General features: G+C 41.5%; 1 protein-coding gene and 1 non-coding gene across 2 annotated transcripts in view; both read left to right on the top strand.

Moving 5' to 3' along the window:
• TCP1 (t-complex 1) overlaps window positions 1-19,836 on the top strand; it is an 88,160-nt gene that overhangs the window by 10,665 nt on the left and 57,659 nt on the right. Inside the window, 2 exon segments of the mRNA XM_029596697.1 lie at window positions 7,141-7,226; window positions 16,062-16,190. Coding sequence (XP_029452557.1) covers window positions 7,141-7,226; window positions 16,062-16,190 — 215 coding nt within the window.
• LOC115088900 lies at window positions 11,838-11,968 on the top strand. Its single transcript, XR_003855974.1, has one exon. It is a non-coding gene; the product is annotated as a small nucleolar RNA SNORA29 (small nucleolar RNA).

Consider the following 19,836-nt stretch of genomic DNA (forward strand, 5'->3'; position numbering starts at 1 on the left):
AATCTAAAAGGCTTGTATGGCATAAGATTAAAAAGATAATCAGGTTTACCTTGTAAGAACCTTGAATGTCAAGTATAACATTTTTACTAATCACAAGCCTTGAGCTATCCCCTGTGCAAGTAACACAAATAACAATAGAGAAGACAATATTAAAATTTGTTGCTAAATACTATTGTCTGGTAAGTTAACCAACTGCGGTAGCCTTGCTTTTTGTTACTACTGTGTATACTGTACTCTTTTTCTTTTTCACTAAACTGTCCCCAAATTTTGGTGTGTTTAATTTTTTCACAGGACAAGCAGGGTGGTATCCTCACATATGGGTAACATCACAGGATGGAGCCCAATCATGGAACATTTTTGTCAAAGTTTCTAGAACTTTGATTGGCACCTACTGGGTATGCCCAGCATGGCACTAAACCTGCAGCCAGCAGAGGTCCCCCTTCAGTCTTTTTTTTTTTCCACGCAGCAGTAGCCACAGCCACACGGGTTAAGGAGCTCCACAGAGATTCCTGACAGGAATTTTCCTCACGGAGTTACTAAAAATTTTCATACCCCACAGGGGTCCCTCCTTCAAATTTTTGTCTCCCTGCTACTCCGGTAAGTTTTTTACCCATTTTCGGTCAATTCCCCTCTAGTTTGGCCCTCGCGGCCTACTGGCCTTCGACCGTACCATGACTCAATTTTTTCAGAGGCCATGGCATCTGGGTTCCGTCGGTGCCCGGACTGTACTCGTACCATGTCCATAACAGACCCTCATAAAGTCTGTGTAATGTGTCTGGGATGCGAGCATGATGTCTTGACCTACACCAAATGTGCCTTAATGACACCAAAAGGTCGCAAGGCCAGAATGGAGAAAATGGAACTTCTCTTCCGTTCTCAAACCCCAACGCCGTGTATTGCATCAACATCGTCTGAACCGGCACCGCCACTTCGCACCAGTATCTGCCACCGGCCGGTGACCGTCCGGCATAAACTACTTCTCGGCCTTTCACTATCTCTACCCCCCCAGGACCGAGGGGGATCGTAGAGAGAAACATCGGCATCGACCCCCGTCATCGTCCAAGCCTCCATGGAAAAAACCCTGTCCAGAAAAGGCATCGACCCTTTCTGCGACGTGGTCACCGAGGCAACACTCACCCTGATGGGTATCGGGAGCCGCAACTCCGCCTTTAATGGTGGTCCCTCCGGCTGTGCCTCCGCCTCCTTCTTCCTTTCCAGAGCCGGGGCAGCTTGCTCCAGGTCTCTGTGAAGAACTGGACCGGATGGTCCCTGAGGCCATCGGTAAGGCGCTGCACAGACTCCCAAGTTCCCCTGGTACTGATATCTGTGTCGGCTGCAGAACCGACCAGCGATCCCATTCCGGCAGTATTGGTACCACTGCTCTCGAAGATGGATGCGCTTATAGCCGCTTTTCCACCGATGCGTTCTGGGTCATCAATGGCTCCGGTGCCTTCCCTGCTTACCCTGTCATTGGATGGAGAAACACCGTTCCGCATTCCTCCATTAGGAGTTTTGCCGATGCGTCCAATGGTGCCTCTAGATCTTCCCTCGATGCCTTCAGAGCCTAGACCTGGACCTTCAGGAATTCCATCGTCCTGTCCTTCTCAGGTTCCTAAGGGGACAGGTGCTGATCCCTATAATATCTGGACTGATGATTTATCTCTAGACACCAATGACTTGCCATCGCCACCTTCTCCTACTGAAAGCAGGAAGCATTCTCCTCCAGAGGACCTATCCTCCATAAATTTTGTGAAGGAAATGTCTGAATTGGTTCCCTTCCAATTACAGACTGAACAAGATGACAGGCATCAAATGATGGAGCTGTTGCAATTCCTGGATGCTCCCAAGGAAATAACCTCCATCCCTATTCACCAGGTTCTTTTAGATCTCCACAAAAAGAACTGGCAACACCCTGGTTCTGTTGCTCCAGTCAACAGAAAAGCTGATACTACTTATTTGGTCCACTCAGCCCCAGGATTCCAGCTGGATCATTAATCTGTGGTTGTAGAATCTGCCCAAAAGAGGGCAAAAAGATCAAATCCCCACTCTTCCTTTTCCCCAGGTACGGAACAGAAATTCCTGGATGTCATTGGCCAGCATGTTTTCCAGTGATCAGTGCCCATCTCTCGTATCGCCTCTTACCAGCTGTATATGACCTAGTACAACAGGGTCTTGTTCAAGCAGATACAGGTCTTTGCAGAGTCCCTGCCTCAGCAATTCCGGGAACAGCTTCAAACCCTGGTACACAAGGGTTTTGAGACAGTGAAGCATGAAATAAGATCTTCTTATGATACCTTAGAAATGGTGTTGAAGATATCTGCAACTGCTATTTCAGCAAGAAGATGGGCTTTGCTTCAGTCTTCAGACTTGCGCCCTGAGGTACAGGACAGATTATCTGATCTACCCTGCATAGGAGACAATCTGTTTGGCGAACAGATTCAACGGACGGTAGCGGAACTCAAGGAGCATCATGAGACCCTTCGCCAATTCTCTCTGATGCCTTCTGAGTTTTCTTCCAAACAGCCATTCAGGAAGGATACTAAAAAGTTATTCTTCTGTCCAAAGAAGTCCTATCCACCACATTCTAGGGACTAGTTCCACGAGACCTTTCCAAAAGGCAGAGTCTAGTCAACCTCGGAAACAAAAGCCCCAAGCAGCTCCTCAGCCGGGCCCTGCTTCCGGCTTTTGACTCCTGCATAGAGAGAGGCAGCCAGTTTCCATTACCTCAGATACCAGTGGGAGGTCGATTGTGCCATTTCAACAACAGGTGGCACACAATCACCTCAGATCAGTGGGTCCTTGCCATAATCTCTCAAGGTTATCACCTGAACTTTATCTCCATCCCACCGGACTCCCCACCTCTACCGATGTGGAGAACATCTGATCACTCACTACTCCTGGAGCAGGAGATCTCCCGCCTCCTCCAGTCCAGAGCAATAGAGCCAGTGCCCTACTCCCAAGGCCTAGGATTCTATTCCCGGTACGTTCTAATCCTCAAAAAATCAGGCGGCGTTCGTTCAATTCTGGACCTGTGTGACCTCAACAAGTACCTCCAACGAGAAAAGTTAAAGATGGTAACCTTGGGTTCCCTCCTTCCTCTTCTGCAAAAAGGAGACTGGCTCTGCTCTCGCGATCTTCAAGATGCGTACACACACATTGCAATAAATCCATCTCATCGCAGGTTCTTGAGATTTCTGGTAGGCCACATGCACTATCAGTACCGAGTGCTACCATTTGGCCTGGCATCTGCACCATGAGTCTTCACCAAGTGCCTTGTAGTAGTAGCAGCCTTCCTCAGGACGCAAGGTATTCATGTCTACCCCTATCTAGATGATTGGTTGATCAGGACTTCCACTCAGCAAGCTGCTCTGTCGTCCCTACGTCTTTACACACTCTGATTTCGCTAGGATTTCTCGTCAAATCGAAATCCTTAGTCTCATCTCAAACTTTATCATTCATAGGGGCAGGCTTGGACACATTGCAAGCAAAGGCATTTCTGCCTCGACAGCGAGCTCTCACTCTCATCTCTCTCGCACACCAGCTATAGTCTCAGCACCGCACGACTGCATGCCACTTCCTCATCCTGCTGGGACACATGGCATCCTCAGTACAGGTTACCCCAATGGCCTGCCTTATTGACTGACTATTTAAAAATACAGTCTAACTTGTTGGGGCAAAGTTAACTATTTGGGAATATTATTTAGTGTGTTTGTGCTTTTAATAGTCAGTAAGGCAGATAGTAAGCAGAACTGAGTGTTTGCATTTAAAAAAAAAAAAACCCAACCCAAAAGTAGCCAGAAGCTAGAAATAAGCTAGGAGCAGTGTATATCTAAGTAAAAAGGTTGAAAAGTTCAGCTCAGTTACTCACCTTGGAAAGGTGTTGAGGTAGTGTGATTTGGTTTGAATAGGTACCAACATTTGTTAATCAAGAGAGCAGCGAGTCACTCTGGCTGTCTAAGGTAATTTCCTGAGCACAACCCATATTCTTAATTATTGTTTGTTACCGAATCACATTGGCACCATCCATGTAAATTAGGATCTACACTTTCTTTGATTATAGGTGCCTTATTGTAAATAGTTATGATGGTAAATAACTTAATGACGGTATATAAAAACTCTTAAATAAATAAAACTGAAGTTAAACTTATAAACTTTGTCTATTCTCTGTGGCTTTCTAGGCAAATATCCTGCATCTTATGCAATTCATGCTATATAGAAAAACAGTAATAGGAACAGAAAATAAACTTATGAACACAATGGTTCTTGTGTGCCAGATGTTCTGGTCTGATGGAGAAATTTGCTGTAGCTGATGGGGACCATGCACTTTGTCTTGTCTCCTGTTTCTTGTAGTGAGATCTCGGCATTAATTAGACATTCAGACTAATAAGCACATCTGCCTGATGCAGAGATGAAAAAAAGATAGGAAAAAAGGGTCAACAAAACATATATAAATCAAAAGAAAATAACAAATGCAGGCTGCTCTCTATATTTCTCATTAGAGCCTCTCACAGTCCTTAGGACAATTTTGGTCTAAGCAGCATAATCGTAATCCATCTTTTGAAGTGAGCAGCAATTTTATATGGTCTAACATCCATTCTATGGGATTGCACTCTATAAAAATACATAGAAGGGCTAACAGTTGTGTGGCTAAAATACTATAAGGTAAAGAATTCATAAAAAGTGTCTGAAAGAAAGGAGCCCTCATTAAGGTACAGTTTCTGTAAAAACTCTATGAAAGCCATTAATGGGGGTTTATCTCCTTCCTTGTCACTTTGACAAATTGCAGAGCTGGAAGTACATAGGGAACTCACTAAGTTCAGTTCATCTGCAGTAAAAATCAGCTTACGTTCTGACATTCTTAACTCTGTCTGTTTATAACTTTTAAACAGAAAAGCCAGTTCTGTGCTAGAGAAACCAGATTTTTTCTTTTGTGTAGGAAAGGAACAGTCAGACTTGCGTATCTCCCACTGTCCTTCCTCTCTGGCTTCATTCCCCTTATCAGTTAACTCTTCAGCTTCCTGTATCTCTTCAGGTTGTAAAACACCGGTAATCAACTCTACAGTATCAGAGGGATTTTCTTATTCCTTTGTGACCAGTTTCTGCATGACTAAGTTTCAGCTGCAAATGCACATGGTCACTGAGTACAACTTCCTGGATTTGAAGCAGAGTTCACAGCATTTCTTCAGCTTGCTGCTGTAAGTCAGTTACACCCTTAAGTGTATCCTGACAATTAAAACGAGGCAGACAGACAAAAGCATCAAAGATGCCTTCAGACACTCCCTGACACCTTCCGACTTACACCAGGAGGGGCAGGTAACTATTTCAGAGCTCTGTCCAACCCTTTTATTCTGTCACATCAGCTGTCTGTTTGGCTCAGTAACTGTACTGCAGCATTCAGTCTGTTACTGGTCCAGCCAGAAACAGTACCAGAAACCGAATCAATGGGAACATTGCTAGACTTACCTATGATCCAAGTATTAACAGCAAACAGGGGACACGTTCATTTTGTCATACTCTGCCACTTACTAACTGTATAGCAACATAAAAACCAATCCAATCCTCGTCGCCAAACATAGTGAGTAGGAAAATTGGTGATTTTGTCCTAAACACATTTATAAGCAAAGAAGTTTTACTTAAGTCTGAGGATAAGCAATAAAGGCATCCAAGATTAAAGTTTGCATTAAAGAATAAGTACACAATACTTTCCTTACAGTTCCTGATGTGAGATTTTTGAAGATCTGAGAACACAATGCATTGGAAAATCAGAACAGCTCAATTATACTAATATCAGCGACTTCTCTGTTTCTCTCCTTTCTATCGCGGTACAGTACTCTTCTGCAAGCTGCTACTCAAAATTTCCCACAGCCGATCCGATGTTTGTTCCTGCCCACGAGGGAGGTTGAGCAGCCCTTTTGGATAGGCCCCACTCTTAAGCTTTTCTAGATATTGTCACCTGTCTTTCTCTTTCCGAGTTACCAGAAAATAGATCCACAATCAGCTAAAAGGCCAACAGTGAATTAGTAAAATCAGCTCATATTGTTAGGCTGCCATGTCTGCTTCAGCTCTTAAAGAAACCAACACAGGCTGAGTTTTGAAAATTAGGTTTTCTTCGTCAGGATAATACTAGTTTTAATCCAGATGTACTACTGCAGTTGTGAAAGAACATTTAAGAGCTGAAGCAGTCACAGGTTTCCTGAGAACACAAGTTTTAAGGGACAGTATGAAAAAAAAAACCTATAGCATGGATAGAGAGGTGAAGATGATGAAAGCATAGCTAACCAGCAATTTTAGTGACATGGTCGCCTAACAGTATGTGCATTAACCCTCCTGTGCTAACTTTTTTTGTTCAGTGTGCAGATAATTTTTAGTAATTCATTCCTCTTTCTGAGAGCAGCATGGTAGCTGTGCTTATTGAATCCGTCAGTTTTGAAATATTTTTTCAGTGAGAACTCTGGCAAGGTGGTATTTACTTTTGGGGTTTGTCTCTGAACATTCACCGAGTATTGCTGATCAGGCTGCATTGCATGGGAACTAGATATTCAGCTTCCATTAAAAGCAAGTGTGTCACTTCTCCCACCATTTCGGGTTTTTATGGTTTATATGGGGCACCATATTTTTCCTACTCTGACAATACATGTTCGTGTGGAGTTCTAAATGAAAGAGAAATTGAGCCCTCTGGCTATTCTGAAATTTAAAACAGTATATATAGATAATACATGTCGATAGTGATCGATTCTCTAGTAAAAACTGTAAATCTGTAGGCGCAGTGGACTTGCTTGGAATGATTTGATATTACTATCGTTAAACTTCCACCTCTTAGTCCTTTCCCCTGATGACATGTTGCTCATTTTCTTAGGGCATACTATCATAGATGGGAGTGTCAAGTCGCTGTCTAACACTTGGGGTTGCTGGAAGTTGTTGTATTTTGAAGAATGGATAAGTGCTTTCCCATTTTAGCACCAGTTTTTACTGATTTGCTATGTTGAGGATACAGAAACCACTGCAATAGTATGAAGGAGAAAAGCAGTGGCATATACTTTCTAACTGAAATGGCAGAGCAACTAGTTTTTAAGTCACTGGCATTGTTATATTTTGTACAATTTTTCATGATTTAAACCCCTTTCTTTTTCTTTTTAATAGTTACTGCAGCAGCTTCCATCGCCAATATTGTGAAAAGTTCCCTGGGTCCAGTTGGCTTGGATAAAATGCTGGTGGATGATATTGGTGTAAGTAAATGTGCTGAAAGCTTAAGCGGCATCCCTTAAAACTGTATTTATTGTAACATTATTGTTAACACTGTGCCATTGTGATGACCTTAAGGAAGATCAAAGACTTAACTGTAGGTGAACACTAATTGCTTATTGTATTACCTTTCGATTTTGGGAATTTCAGCTGTCCTTTGTTTTCAACGTAGTATGCAATGAGACTCTCAAAAACTCTGCTCCTAAATTGAGTATTTTTGAACTGTGATGGCAGTTGACTGTTTCTGCATTTACTTTACTCCAGCAGTGGTATTCAGTAGGGATGTGCATTGGTTTTGAACAAATGCTCAATCCGCAACGTATAGGCCCCTATTTGTTGCATTCGTGCGTCCACGAAACGTATGGCGAATCCCCATGAATGCAACATATCATTACAAAACCCCTACCCTCCCGACACCCCCCCCCCCCCCCCCCCCCCCCCAAGACTTGTAAAAAGTCCCTGGTGGTCCAGCGGGTGTCCTGGAGCGATCTCCTGCACTCGGGCCGTTGGCTGCCGGTATTCAAAATGGTGCCGATAGCCTTTGCCATTACTATGTCACAGGGGCTACCAGTGCCATTGGTCGACCCCTGTCACATGGTTGGAGCAATAGGAGGTGGGTGGGGGGATGCTTGTGTGGGTTTCAGAGAGAGGGAGCCGATGTGGGGGAGAGGCGGGTGAGAGAGCATGGGAGGTAAGAGGGGGGCTGGGGGATGCTTTTGTGGGTTTCAGAGATAGAGGGAGCCTGTATGAGGAGATTGTGAAGGAGTGTGTGTGTGAGTGGGAGCTCGTGTGTATGAAAAAGGGATCGTGTGTATGTGAAGGTGCTAGCCTGTGTGAAGGGATATTGTATGTGAGGGTGTGTGTATGTGTATTAGAGAGAGGGAACGTGTGTGAGAGATGGAGGGACAGAGGGAGCCTGTGTGAGGATGTATGTGTAAGAGAGAAAGGGAGCCTGTGTGGGTGTGTATGCAAGAGAGAGGGCCCTGTATGAGTGTGTATGCAAGAGAGAGGGCCCTGTATGAGTGTGTGTGAGAGAGAGTGAGGGAGCCTGTATGAGGGGAGGGGATGTGGGGGAGAGGCGGGTGAGAGAGCATGGGAGGTAAGAGGGGGGCTGGGGGATGCTTTTGTGGGTTTCAGAGATAGAGGGAGCCTGTATGAGGAGATTGTGAAGGAGTGTGTGTGTGTGGGAGCTCGTGTGTATGAAAAAGGGATCGTGTGTATGTGAAGGTGCTAGCCTGTGTGAAGGGATATTGTATGTGAGGGTGTGTGTATGTGTATTAGAGAGAGGGAACGTGTGTGAGAGATGGAGGGACAGAGGGAGCCTGTGTGAGGATGTATGTGTGAGAGAGAAAGGGAGCCTGTGTGGGTGTGTATGCAAGAGAGAGGGCCCTGTATGAGTGTGTGTGAGAGAGAGTGAGGGAGCCTGTATGAGGGTGTGTGTATGTGTATTAGAGAGAGGGGAGCCTGTGTGTGTGAGAGAGGGAGGGACAGAGGGAGCCTGTGTGAGGATGTATGTGTGAGAGAAAGGGAGCCTGTGTGGGTGTGTATGCAAATACATATTTCTCCTTTTGTTTTTCACAGAATGGAACTGGACCTTTTTTGGGTATTTCTTCCTGTAACACTACTTATTATGGGATGTACCTAAAGTATGGTTCACAGCCTCTTATGGATGTTTTCTGGCAGTGTGGTATTTCTGTCTATTCATTTCTTCCATCCAGATGGCGTGGGACTTGCGCCATGGTGACTTTAGCCGCTCCAGTATATATTTCTCCTCTTTCTATATTTTCTCCTTCTGTTTTTCTACTCATACCCGTCGTTCTGCCTATTTATCTACTCCAACTGATGTACCTGATGAATTTAAACTGTTCAGCCGAACTGAAATCTTTTTTGCTTCTTGGCTGACTCCTGGTGTTCAAGCTGCTACAAATGCCAAATGGATTCAAACTATTCGTTATCAATTTATGCAATTTATTAACTTAACTACTGAAGGACTTAATGCTCTCAACTCTGAACTACAAGCTACTGCCGTCATGGCTCAGCAAAATCGTTTAGCTTTAGATTCAATTCTTGCCTCAAAGGGAGGTGTCTGTGTTATTATTGGCACTGCATGATGTACCTATATTCCCACTGCTACCTATGACCATAACATGTCTTATGTTCTTCAGCATCTCCGTAACCTATCTCTCATTATGTATGCACAAGGTGGTGTGAATTCTTCTGCTGACTCTTGGTTTTCCTCTTTATTTTCCTGGCTCCCTTCACTTTCTTGGTTGCGTACATTGCTTATATTCCTCTTTGCTATTTTTGCAATTATGATTTTTGGTTGTTGTTTCCAATGCTCTTTTTCTCTTTTATCATACATTCGCACTTCTTGTTCTTCTTCTTCTGCTGTTTTATACCTTTCCACTCCTGTCTCTGCTGCTCATTATGAGACAGTACTCCATGCAGAAGCATGCCCAGTATAACAAGTATTATGAGAAAAATAATACTTTCATACTGGTTTCTCTGTTCTTATCTTTACTGCAACATTATTATATAATTACCTGGCTCTGAAAGTTAACATGTAGTCTTATTATCTTAAGGTTTCTTTTCTTTATAATGTAGTCATTCTTGCAGCTTCACTACTAATGGCTACCTAGTGAAAATTAGTTATGCTGTTATTATTTGTCAATTCAAGAGTGCATGTCTGCCTATGAGTCTCATTTACTTTTAGGGGGGATCTAGAGGGATAACACACACAAGGTTAGCTGTTAGCTTACACATTTAGCCCATTTGCCATAGTCACTTTTCACCGTTCTGTCTTCACCTCTGGTACTTGGGTGTGCCACTTTGCCATTTGTAAGTGGCACAACAGGGAAATGAGAAGTATGCCTGAACCAAAATGGAGAAATCCCCAGAAGCCTCTGCGTGTCTTTGGCCTGCCTGGGCTGAATGGACTCTGAGTGACTTACAGAATGTCCCTGGATATCTGAGGAGGCAGACAAGCTGGCACCAGACAGGTGATGTCTATTCATAGAGTCACCACAGGGGAGCTTCAGGCAATATTCTCAGGAGTTTGTAATCCACACAGTTACAGACGTGTTGATTGTCTTGACCAGTAAGAGTTTAACAGAACAAAGAAAGTCATGGGAAATGGGCTACACATCCTGGGAAGCCAATCAGGGATAGTTAGCGATGATTTAATCATGCAGTTGACATCACAACTTATGTAAATGATCCTTTGGGCAGTCATGCAATTCTCTGGAACCTTCTACCCTGTATTTGAATGTTACCTATAAAACAAGGATCATTTTCTGTATACGGGGAGATGCTAGACAGTTCGAAAGCCTGAGGGCATCCAGTACTAGACATCTCCCGAGAACACTTATATTGACTAATAAAAATACATTATACTTTTTACTAAGTGTTCTTGTGTCCCTGGCCATAAGCACAGAGTAAGCTTAACACTGTGTGTGTGAGAGAGGGAGGGACAGAGGGAGCCTGTGTGAGGATGTATGTGTGAGAGAGAAAGGGAGCCTGTGTGGGTGTGTATGCAAGAGAGAGGGCCCTGTATGAGGGTGTGTGTATGTGTATTAGAGAGAGGGAGGGACAGAGGGAGCCTGTGTGAGGGGCAGTACTGAGAATGGGGTCAAACTCGGGTAGTGGCAATAGAGTGGAAGGAGTTGAGCCTAGAGGTGGAAGGGAGAGATACTGGCAGGTGGAGGAGTGGGGGCCTGAGAGGGCAAACTGGCCAGGGGAGTAGGGAGAGCGAGTGGAAGGGACACTCTTACAGTGAATTTCTAGGGAAATTCTGCTCAAAATATTTAAAATTCTGCAACTAAGTAATAACTTTTTTCTGTAATTTAAAATGTAATTCCTTAGACTGTCATGTGAATTGTTATTTTGACCAATATAAAGTTTGTAGGATTTTGCAGAATTTTCAGTTTTTGTGTGCAGAATTCCCCCAGGAGTAACACTTTCACTAAACATTATAGGATCAACTTTCTAGCCAGGGTAGATGCTCCCTTTGGGGTTAGTGGTAGAAACGGCGTTCATGTCTTCTGCCCTTAGGGACATCAGCTTTGGTGCATCCCTAAAGTTAGACTAGTCTAGCAGAAGTAAAGTTAAGATACATAATTTAGTTACCACACATTTCTCTTGAATATATGTATTCATCTGACAGGAACATCTTGCGTATGGCATTGGCTATCGGCTTTTAGAACTAGGAGCAATTGTTTATTGTTCACTGTGCTGAGACAGTTATCAGATTAGATGCTGGTTATTTTTTTCCCAACACCACAAGTATTCAGGGGTTGTCAGATTGTTCATTTTATGATATATTGCATTGATGCCTTTTTTATCCAGACCTGTTTGAGTTAATTCCATGTTTTTCTGTCAAGCTCCTATCTAGTTACTCTGGCATGAAATGCTGTAGATATGATCTTTTCCAGTAGTCAGCACACTCCATTGCTGTCCATAGATTTGGTCTGAGGATCATCCTGTTTTGTCTTAGCTGAGATAGAGGAGGAGTAGTAGGGTCTGGGCACAAATTATACAATCCTTTTAATTTTTGTTTTGCTTGATTATATTAAAATATTTAATGTTACCACCTAGTGACTCCCATTTTAGTACCACTTTTTTGATTTACAGAATAAGTGGCTATGCTAATGGGATAGAGAAACAATTGCCATAGTCTGAAGGAGAAAACAGTTGGTTTGTCCTAAATGAAATGGCAAAACAAAATTAAACAATTTTAAAAAGGAAAAGGCAAATTATTGGCTTGCAAAAGTATTCAGCCCCTTAAAAAGTCGGCAGATTTGTGTGGATTACAAATGACGTTTACAGATTGTGGTCACAGTGTTTATTACAACCATTATGCTCTTCAAGTAAATTTTCAAAATCACAATTCATTATTTCTCTGCATTTTTTGTAAAATAAAACTTAAATGCTGCTTGCATAAGTATTCAACCCCTTTAGACTAGTACTCGGTAGAACCAGCTTTTACTACAATAACAGCTGTAAGTTTCTACCAGCTTTGGGCACTGGGAGTGATTTTTTTTTTTTTTCCTTTTTGCTCATTCTTCCTGGCAGATTTGCTGCAGATTGTTTAGGTTTGGATGATGCTTATGGACTGCAGTTTTCAAATAGTGCCACAGATTCCTGATTTGGATTGAGATCGGGACTTTGACTTGGCCATTGTAGATCATTCATCTTCTTGTTAAGCTTTCTCTATGTTGCTTTGGCCTCATGCTTGGGATCATTCTCCTGCTGGAAGGTGAACTTTCTCCCAGGTTTTAGCAGACTGAAGCAGGTTGTCTTGCAGTGTCTCCCTGTACGTTGCACCATCCATCCTTCAGTTTTAACAAGATGCCCAGTCCCCGCTGAGGAAAAGCATCCCTACAATGTGATGCTGCCACCCCTGTACTGTTGGGATGGGGTTTGCTGAGATATGGGTAGTGTTAGGTTTGTGCCACACAGAGTTCAGAATTTTGGCCAAAAAGCTCCATTTTTGTCTCATTTGACCACACAATTTTATCCCATGTTTTAGCTGGGTCACTCTGGTGGTTTGGTTATCTTTAGTATTGGCTTCTTTCTAGTCACCCTCCCATGCAGGCCACTTATATGGTTGACTGGTGCACCTCCAATTCACTCTCAGCCACTGAATCTGTAGCGCCTTCAAAGTGATTGTTGGCTTCGCTATGGCTTCCCTCACAAACTTCTTCCGTGCTTTGATGCTGGGTTTTGAGGGACGTCTGGGTGGTATAATGCAGCTTCCATTTCCTCACAATTGATCTAATAGTGCTCACTGGCATATCCAAGCACGCAGCTATTATTTTGTAGCCTTTTCCTATCTTGTGCATGTCTATATAATTTTATTTTTAATTGCCTTAGAATGCTCATTGGTCTTAATTTTCACAGCTTTCTTTCAGATTCACAGTCTGACCAATGGTACTGGAATTAGGGGGGTCTTTTTCCAAAAAACTGACCTTTTTTGATTCACAGGTAGAGGCCAATTGTTAGGGCAGTATCTTTCATCTGTATAAACTTGGAGCTTCCACAGCACAGGGTTTGAATACGTATGCAAGCAGCTTTTTTTTCATTTTGTAATTTTATTCTACAAAAAATGCAGAGAAATTGTGACTGAAAATTTAAATTAAGCATACTGGTTTGCTATAAACATATTGTTTAGAACAATCTGTGCAAGTGTCATTTGTAATCCACATATCTGACTTTTTAGGGGGGTTGAATATTTTTGCAAGCCCCTATGTATTCTGGTCATGTTAACATTAAGTGCCGTACTGGGCCAAGTCCATTGAGCCCTGCATCTTGTCTAAACATAAGAAATTGCCATGCTGGATCAGACCAAGGATCCATCAAGCCCAGCATCCTGTTTCCAACAGTGGCCAATCCAGGCCATAAGAACCTGGCAAGTACCCAAACACCAAGAAGATCCCATTCTACTGATGCAATTAATAGCAGTGGCTATTCCCTAAGTAAACTTGATTAATAGCCGTTAATGGATTTCTCCTCCAAGAATTTATTCAAACCTTTTTTGAACCCAGCTACACTAACTGCACTAACCACATCCTCTGGCAACAAATTCCAGAGCTTTGTTGTGCGTTGAGTGAGAGAACTTTCTCCGATTAGTCTTAAATGTGCTACTTGCTAACTTCATGGAGTGCCCCTTAGTCTTTCTATTATTCGAAAGTGTAAATAACCGAGTCACATCTACTGGTTCAAGACCTCTCATGATCTTAAAGTCCTCTATCATATCCCCCCTCAGCCATCTCTTCTCCAAGCTGAACAGCCCTAACCTCTTCAGCCTTTCCTCATAGGGGAGCTGTTCTATCCCCTTTATCATTTTGGTTGTCCTTCTCTGTACCTTCTCCATCGCAACTATATCTTTTTTGAGATGCGGCGACCAGAATTGTACACAGTATTCAAGGTGCGGTCTCACCATGGAGCGATACAGAGGCATTATGATATTTTCCGTTCTATTAACCATTCCTAACATTCTGTTTGCTTTTTTGACTGCTGCAGCACACTGAGCCGACGATAAGTATTATCCACTATGATGCCTAGATCTTTTTCCTGGGTGGTAGCTCCTAATATGGAACCTAACATCGTGTAACTACAGCAATGGTTATTTTTCCTTATATGCAACACCTTGCACTTGTCCACATTAAATTTCATCTGCCATTTGGATGCCCAATCTTCCAGTCTTGCAAGGTCCTCCTGTAATATAGCATAGACTGCTTGTGATTTAACTATTCTGAATAATTTTGTATCATCCGCAAATTTGATAACCTCACTTGTCGTATTCCATTCCAGATCATTTATATATATATATATATATATATATATATATATATATATATATATATTGAAAAGCACGGGTCCAATTACAGATCCCTGAGGCACTCCACTGTTTACCCTTTTCCACTGAGAAAATTGACCATTTAATTCTACTCATCTGTTTCCTGTCTCTTAACCAGTTTGTAATCCACGAAAGGACATCACCTCCTATCCCATGACTTTTTAATTTTCATAGAAGCCTCTCATGAGGGACTTTGTCAAATGCTTTTGAAAATCCAAATACACTACATCTACCGGTTCACCTTTATCCACATGTTTATTAACCCCTTCAAAAAAAAATGAAGCAGATTTGTTAGGCAAGACTTCCCTTGGGTAAATCTGTGTTGACTGTGTTCAATTAAACCATGTCTTTCTGTGTGCTCTATGATTTTGATCTTGAGAATAGTTTCCACTATTTTTCCCGGCACTGAGGTTAGGCTCACTGGTCTAAAGTTACCTGGATCGCCCCTGTTGCCTTTTTTAAATATTGGGGTTACATTGGCCACCCTCCAGTCTTCAGGTACAATGGATGATTTTAATGATGGGTTACAAATTTTAACTAATAGATCAGAAATTTCATTTTTGAGTTTCTTCAGTACTCTAGGATGCATACCATCCGGTCCAGGTGATTTGCTACTCTTTAGTTTGTCAATCTGGCCTACTACATCTTCCAGGTTCACAGTGATTTTGTTCAGTTTGTCTGACTCATCACCCCTGAAAACCATCTCTGGAACTGGTATCTCCCCAACATCCTCATTAGTAAACACAGAAGCAAAGAATTCATTTAGTCTTTCTGCAATGGCCTTGTCTTCCCTAAGAGCCCCTTTAACCCCTCTGTCATCTAATGGTCAAACCGACTCCCTCACATGTTTCTTGCTTAGGATATATTTAAAAAAGTTTTTATTATGAGTTTTTGCCTCTATGGCCAACTTCAGTTCAAATTCTCACTTTGCTTGTCTTATCAATGTTTTACACTTAACTTGACAATGCTTGGAAAAAGTACACAACAGATCTTAATGGAGTGATAGAGCTGCAATTCTGCAGAACTGTAAGGGGCACAAAACTTGTGAGCAGTAGCACCAGTCAGCAATAGTGCTCATAAGTTTCAAACATGCTAGTTGAACCCCTTTGTTTCATTTAGAGCCAAATTTGGCATGAGAACCGTAGCACGGATCAAAGGAGAAATTCTCATAATTGTTTTTCATATTAGTTTAATAATAAAAAGATTAGCGTATGTTGTGGTTTAGATTTGGTACTCGTCACTTTTGGTGGTGGTGATGATAAAGCTTTTTTATTCTTTTGTGATTGTATAGCTTTGTAACTTGAAGAAAGTTTTAATTTAGAACACTTAACTTTTTTTAAACCTTTCACTTGTGTATCAGCCATCCCAGCAGAAAAGTTGCATACATAATTTGTTTAGTATAACAGGAGACAAGTACTTTTTGCTTTGTAATTTGGTGTTGTGGTTTGGATGTGTGTTTTAGGATGTTACGATCACCAATGATGGTGCAACAATTCTGAAGTTGCTTGAAGTGGAGCATCCTGCTGCTAAAGTACTCTGTGAGCTGGCAGACCTCCAGGACACAGAAGTTGGAGATGGGACCACTTCCGTGGTAGGTATAACATTTTTGTTCTGTTAGTATGGTCTACATATGTGCAGGAGTTCTTTAGCTCTTGGTTTTTAAAGTCTAGTAATGTTCTTTTGTCTGTCTTGTACACTGAATACTTTTTCTCAGTTCCTTTTGTGCTATGTGATAGGAACATAATAGGGAGAGAATGCATACATTTATTCTTTGAGTCCAGTGCATCAGTTATTGAGCTGGTAATTTTGGTTAATTGGTCCTAACAAGATTCTTCTTACATTTCCTGAAAGTTTTTTGTTTTTTTTTTGTTTTTTTTAAAGAATGAGAGAATTGAAATATTTTAACACTTTATTCTAAGGTGTGTTTCACCAGACTTGGGAAAACTGAGAGGTGAGTTAAAATATAAGAACATAGGATAGGCCAAGCTGGGTCAGACCAAGGGTCCATCAAGCCCAGTATCCTGTTTCCAACAGAGGCCAAACCAGGCCACAAGAACCTGGCAAGTACCAAAACATTAAATAGATCCCATGCTGCTAATGCCAGCAGCAGTTGGTGTCTATTCCCTATTGATAGCAGTTTATGGACTTCTCCCTGTGAGGAAAGGCTAAAGAGGTTGGGACTCTCCAGCCTGGAGAAGAGACAGCTGAGGGGAGATGTGATAGAGATCTATTGAAATTTAATGTGGACAAGTGCAAGGTGATGCATATAGGGAAAAATAACCCATGCTATAGTTACACAATGTTAGGTTCCATATTAAGTGCTACTACCCAAGAAAGAGATCTAGGTGTCATAGTGGATAACACATTGAAATCGTCGGCTCAGTGTGCTGCGGCAGTCAAAAAAGCAAACAGAATATTGGGAATTATTAGGAAGGGAATGGTGAATAAAATGGAAAATGTCATAATGCCTCTCTATCGCTCCATGGTGAAGACTGCACCTTAACTACTGTGTACAATTCTGGTCGCCGCATCTCAAAAAAGATATAATTGTGATGGAGAAGGTACAGAGAAGGGCTATTAAAATAAGGGGAATGGAACAGCTCCCCTATGAGGAAAGACTAAAGAGGTTAGGACTTTTCAGCTTGGAGAAGAGATGGCTGAGGGGGGATATGATAGAGGTGTTTAAAATCATGAGAGGTCTAGAACGGGTAGATGTGAATCGGTTATTTACTCTTTCAGATAGTAGAAAGACTAGGGGGCACTCCATGAAGTTAGCATGGGGCACATTTAAAACTAATCGGAGAAAGTTCTTTTTCACTCACTGCACAATTAAACTCTGGAATTTGTTGCCAGAGGATGTGGTTAGTGCAGTTAGTATAGCTGTGTTTAAAAAAGGATTGGATAAGTTCTTGGAGAAGTCCATTACCTGCTATTAATTTAAGTTGACTTGGATAATAACCACCGCTATTACTAGCAACTGTAACATGGAATAGACTTAGTTTTTGGGTACTTGCCAGGTTCTTGTGGCCTGGTTTGGCCTCTGTTGGAAACAGGATGCTGGGCTTGATGGACCCTTGGTCTGACCCAGTATGGCATATTCTTATGTCTATAAAATTAGTGAAGTGGAATGAGTAAACTTTTTAATTGGTTGTCTACTCTTTTTCAAAGAGTATAGAGACTAAGGGGACACACAGTGAAGTTACTAGGTGTATTTAAAACGAAAGAATTTTTTTTACTCTGTGCATAATTAAATTCTGAAATTCATTGCCAGAGGACGAGTTGAAAGCTATTTGTGTAGCTGCAATTAAAAACAAGTTTTTGGACAATTTTCTAAGGAAAAGTCCATAAACTATTATCAAGGTGGTGTTGCAGAAATCCACTACTTATCCCTGGGATAAGCAGCATGGAATCCATCTACCCCTTGGGATCCTGTAATGTATTTGTGACCTGGATTGGACACTAATGGGAACAGAACCCTATTTAACATAGGTAAAGAACCTAACAAGTGACAATACGATCAACCACTTAACCCTACAAGAGAACCAGTGCAATGATGTAACTCAATTCTTTAAAGAAAAAATTGATAACCTGAGAAAAAAAATCCCTATTACTACTCAACAAGAAATTAAGATGCCCACTAGAGATGTTAGTAATTGGTCAGAATTTGAGGAGGTATCACAGGTTGAAGTCAAGAAAATGATAAATCAATTGAACCCTGCTACCCACGTAATAGACACCATTCCCATTACAGAACTAAAAAAACTAGCCAACATAATAACCCCAATGCTAAGATCATCAACCTCTCACTAGATGGAGTAATGCCTGATACCTTGAAAGGAGCCATAATCAAATCGATCATTAAGAAAAAGAACCTCGAACCTCCCCCTCCCCCAAATCTTAACTATAGACCAGTTTCCAACTTACCCCTATTAGCCAAGCTAATTGAAAAAACAGTACAAAAACTGTCAAACCACATTGAAAGCAACAACATAATTTACCCAGCACAACATGGTTTTCGTAAACACTACAGTACTGAAACCTTGCTCTTAGCCTTATCAGATACTATCTTAAGAGGTTTCGATACAGGAACACATTACATTCTAGTTCTTTTAGATCTCTCTGCAGCATTTGACACAATAAATCACAAAATACTAATCAACAGGCTGAAAGAAATTGGACTCACTAACAAAATAATAATGGTTTGAGTCCTACTTAAACAATAGATGTTTTCAAGTACAAATTAAAAATACACTTTCAGACAAAGTCAAACTACAAACCGGTGTCCCGCAGGAATCAGCCCTGTCAGCAACACTCTTTAACATTTATCTACTTCCAGTATGTCACCTACTAGCAGGATTCAGAATCATACATTGAATATACACAGATGATATACAGCTACTGCTACCTATTGTAAACACCATTGAAGAAACAATGAAACTTTGCAATATGTATCTTGAAATAAACAGCTCTTAAATCAGATGGAACTGGTAATAAACATCGACAAAACAGAATTCGTACACCTTGAACGTAAAAACATACATCATATACAACCAACAATCACAATTAATAATATTCAAACCGTTGAGTTAGCATTAAAAGTATGAAATCTAGGAGTAATAATCTACCCTGAGCTAAACTTGAAACAACACATCTCACTGAATATAAAAGGATATGCAAAACTAATGATCCTGAGAAGACTAAAACCTCTAACACTAAACAATTTTCGCACAGTTCTACAGGCAATGATCTTCGCAAGTACAGATTATTGTAACTCCCTGCTTTTAGGACTACCACAATCTACTATTCGGCCACAACAAATATTACAAAATTCAGCTGCTAGAATTTTGACTGGAAAAAGAAAATGACCACATTACAGGAACACTCGCCGATTTACACTGACTTCCAATTGAACAAAATAAGACACTATGTATAATTCATAAACTAATCCATGATGAAAAAGCAGACTGGCTCAACACTGCACTGCGCGTACATGTAACGCAAAGAAACCTGAGATCTGCTAATAAGGCTTTACTAACGGTCCCCTCTGTCAAATCAGCACGTTTCACGCAAGTAAGGGAAAGAGCACTGTCGCTGGCTGTCCCCATGCTATGGAACACCATGCCACTCAAAATAAGGCTGCAGAGAAATTTGAAAATATTCAAAACTAATCTGAAAACCTGGCTATTTAAACAAGCCTTTTACAAAGATAAAGATAAGAAGAAAAAAGGTTGAATAAG

Source organism: Rhinatrema bivittatum, chromosome 3, assembly GCF_901001135.1.
Source record: "Rhinatrema bivittatum chromosome 3, aRhiBiv1.1, whole genome shotgun sequence".
Classification (NCBI taxonomy): Eukaryota; Metazoa; Chordata; class Amphibia; order Gymnophiona; family Rhinatrematidae; genus Rhinatrema; species Rhinatrema bivittatum.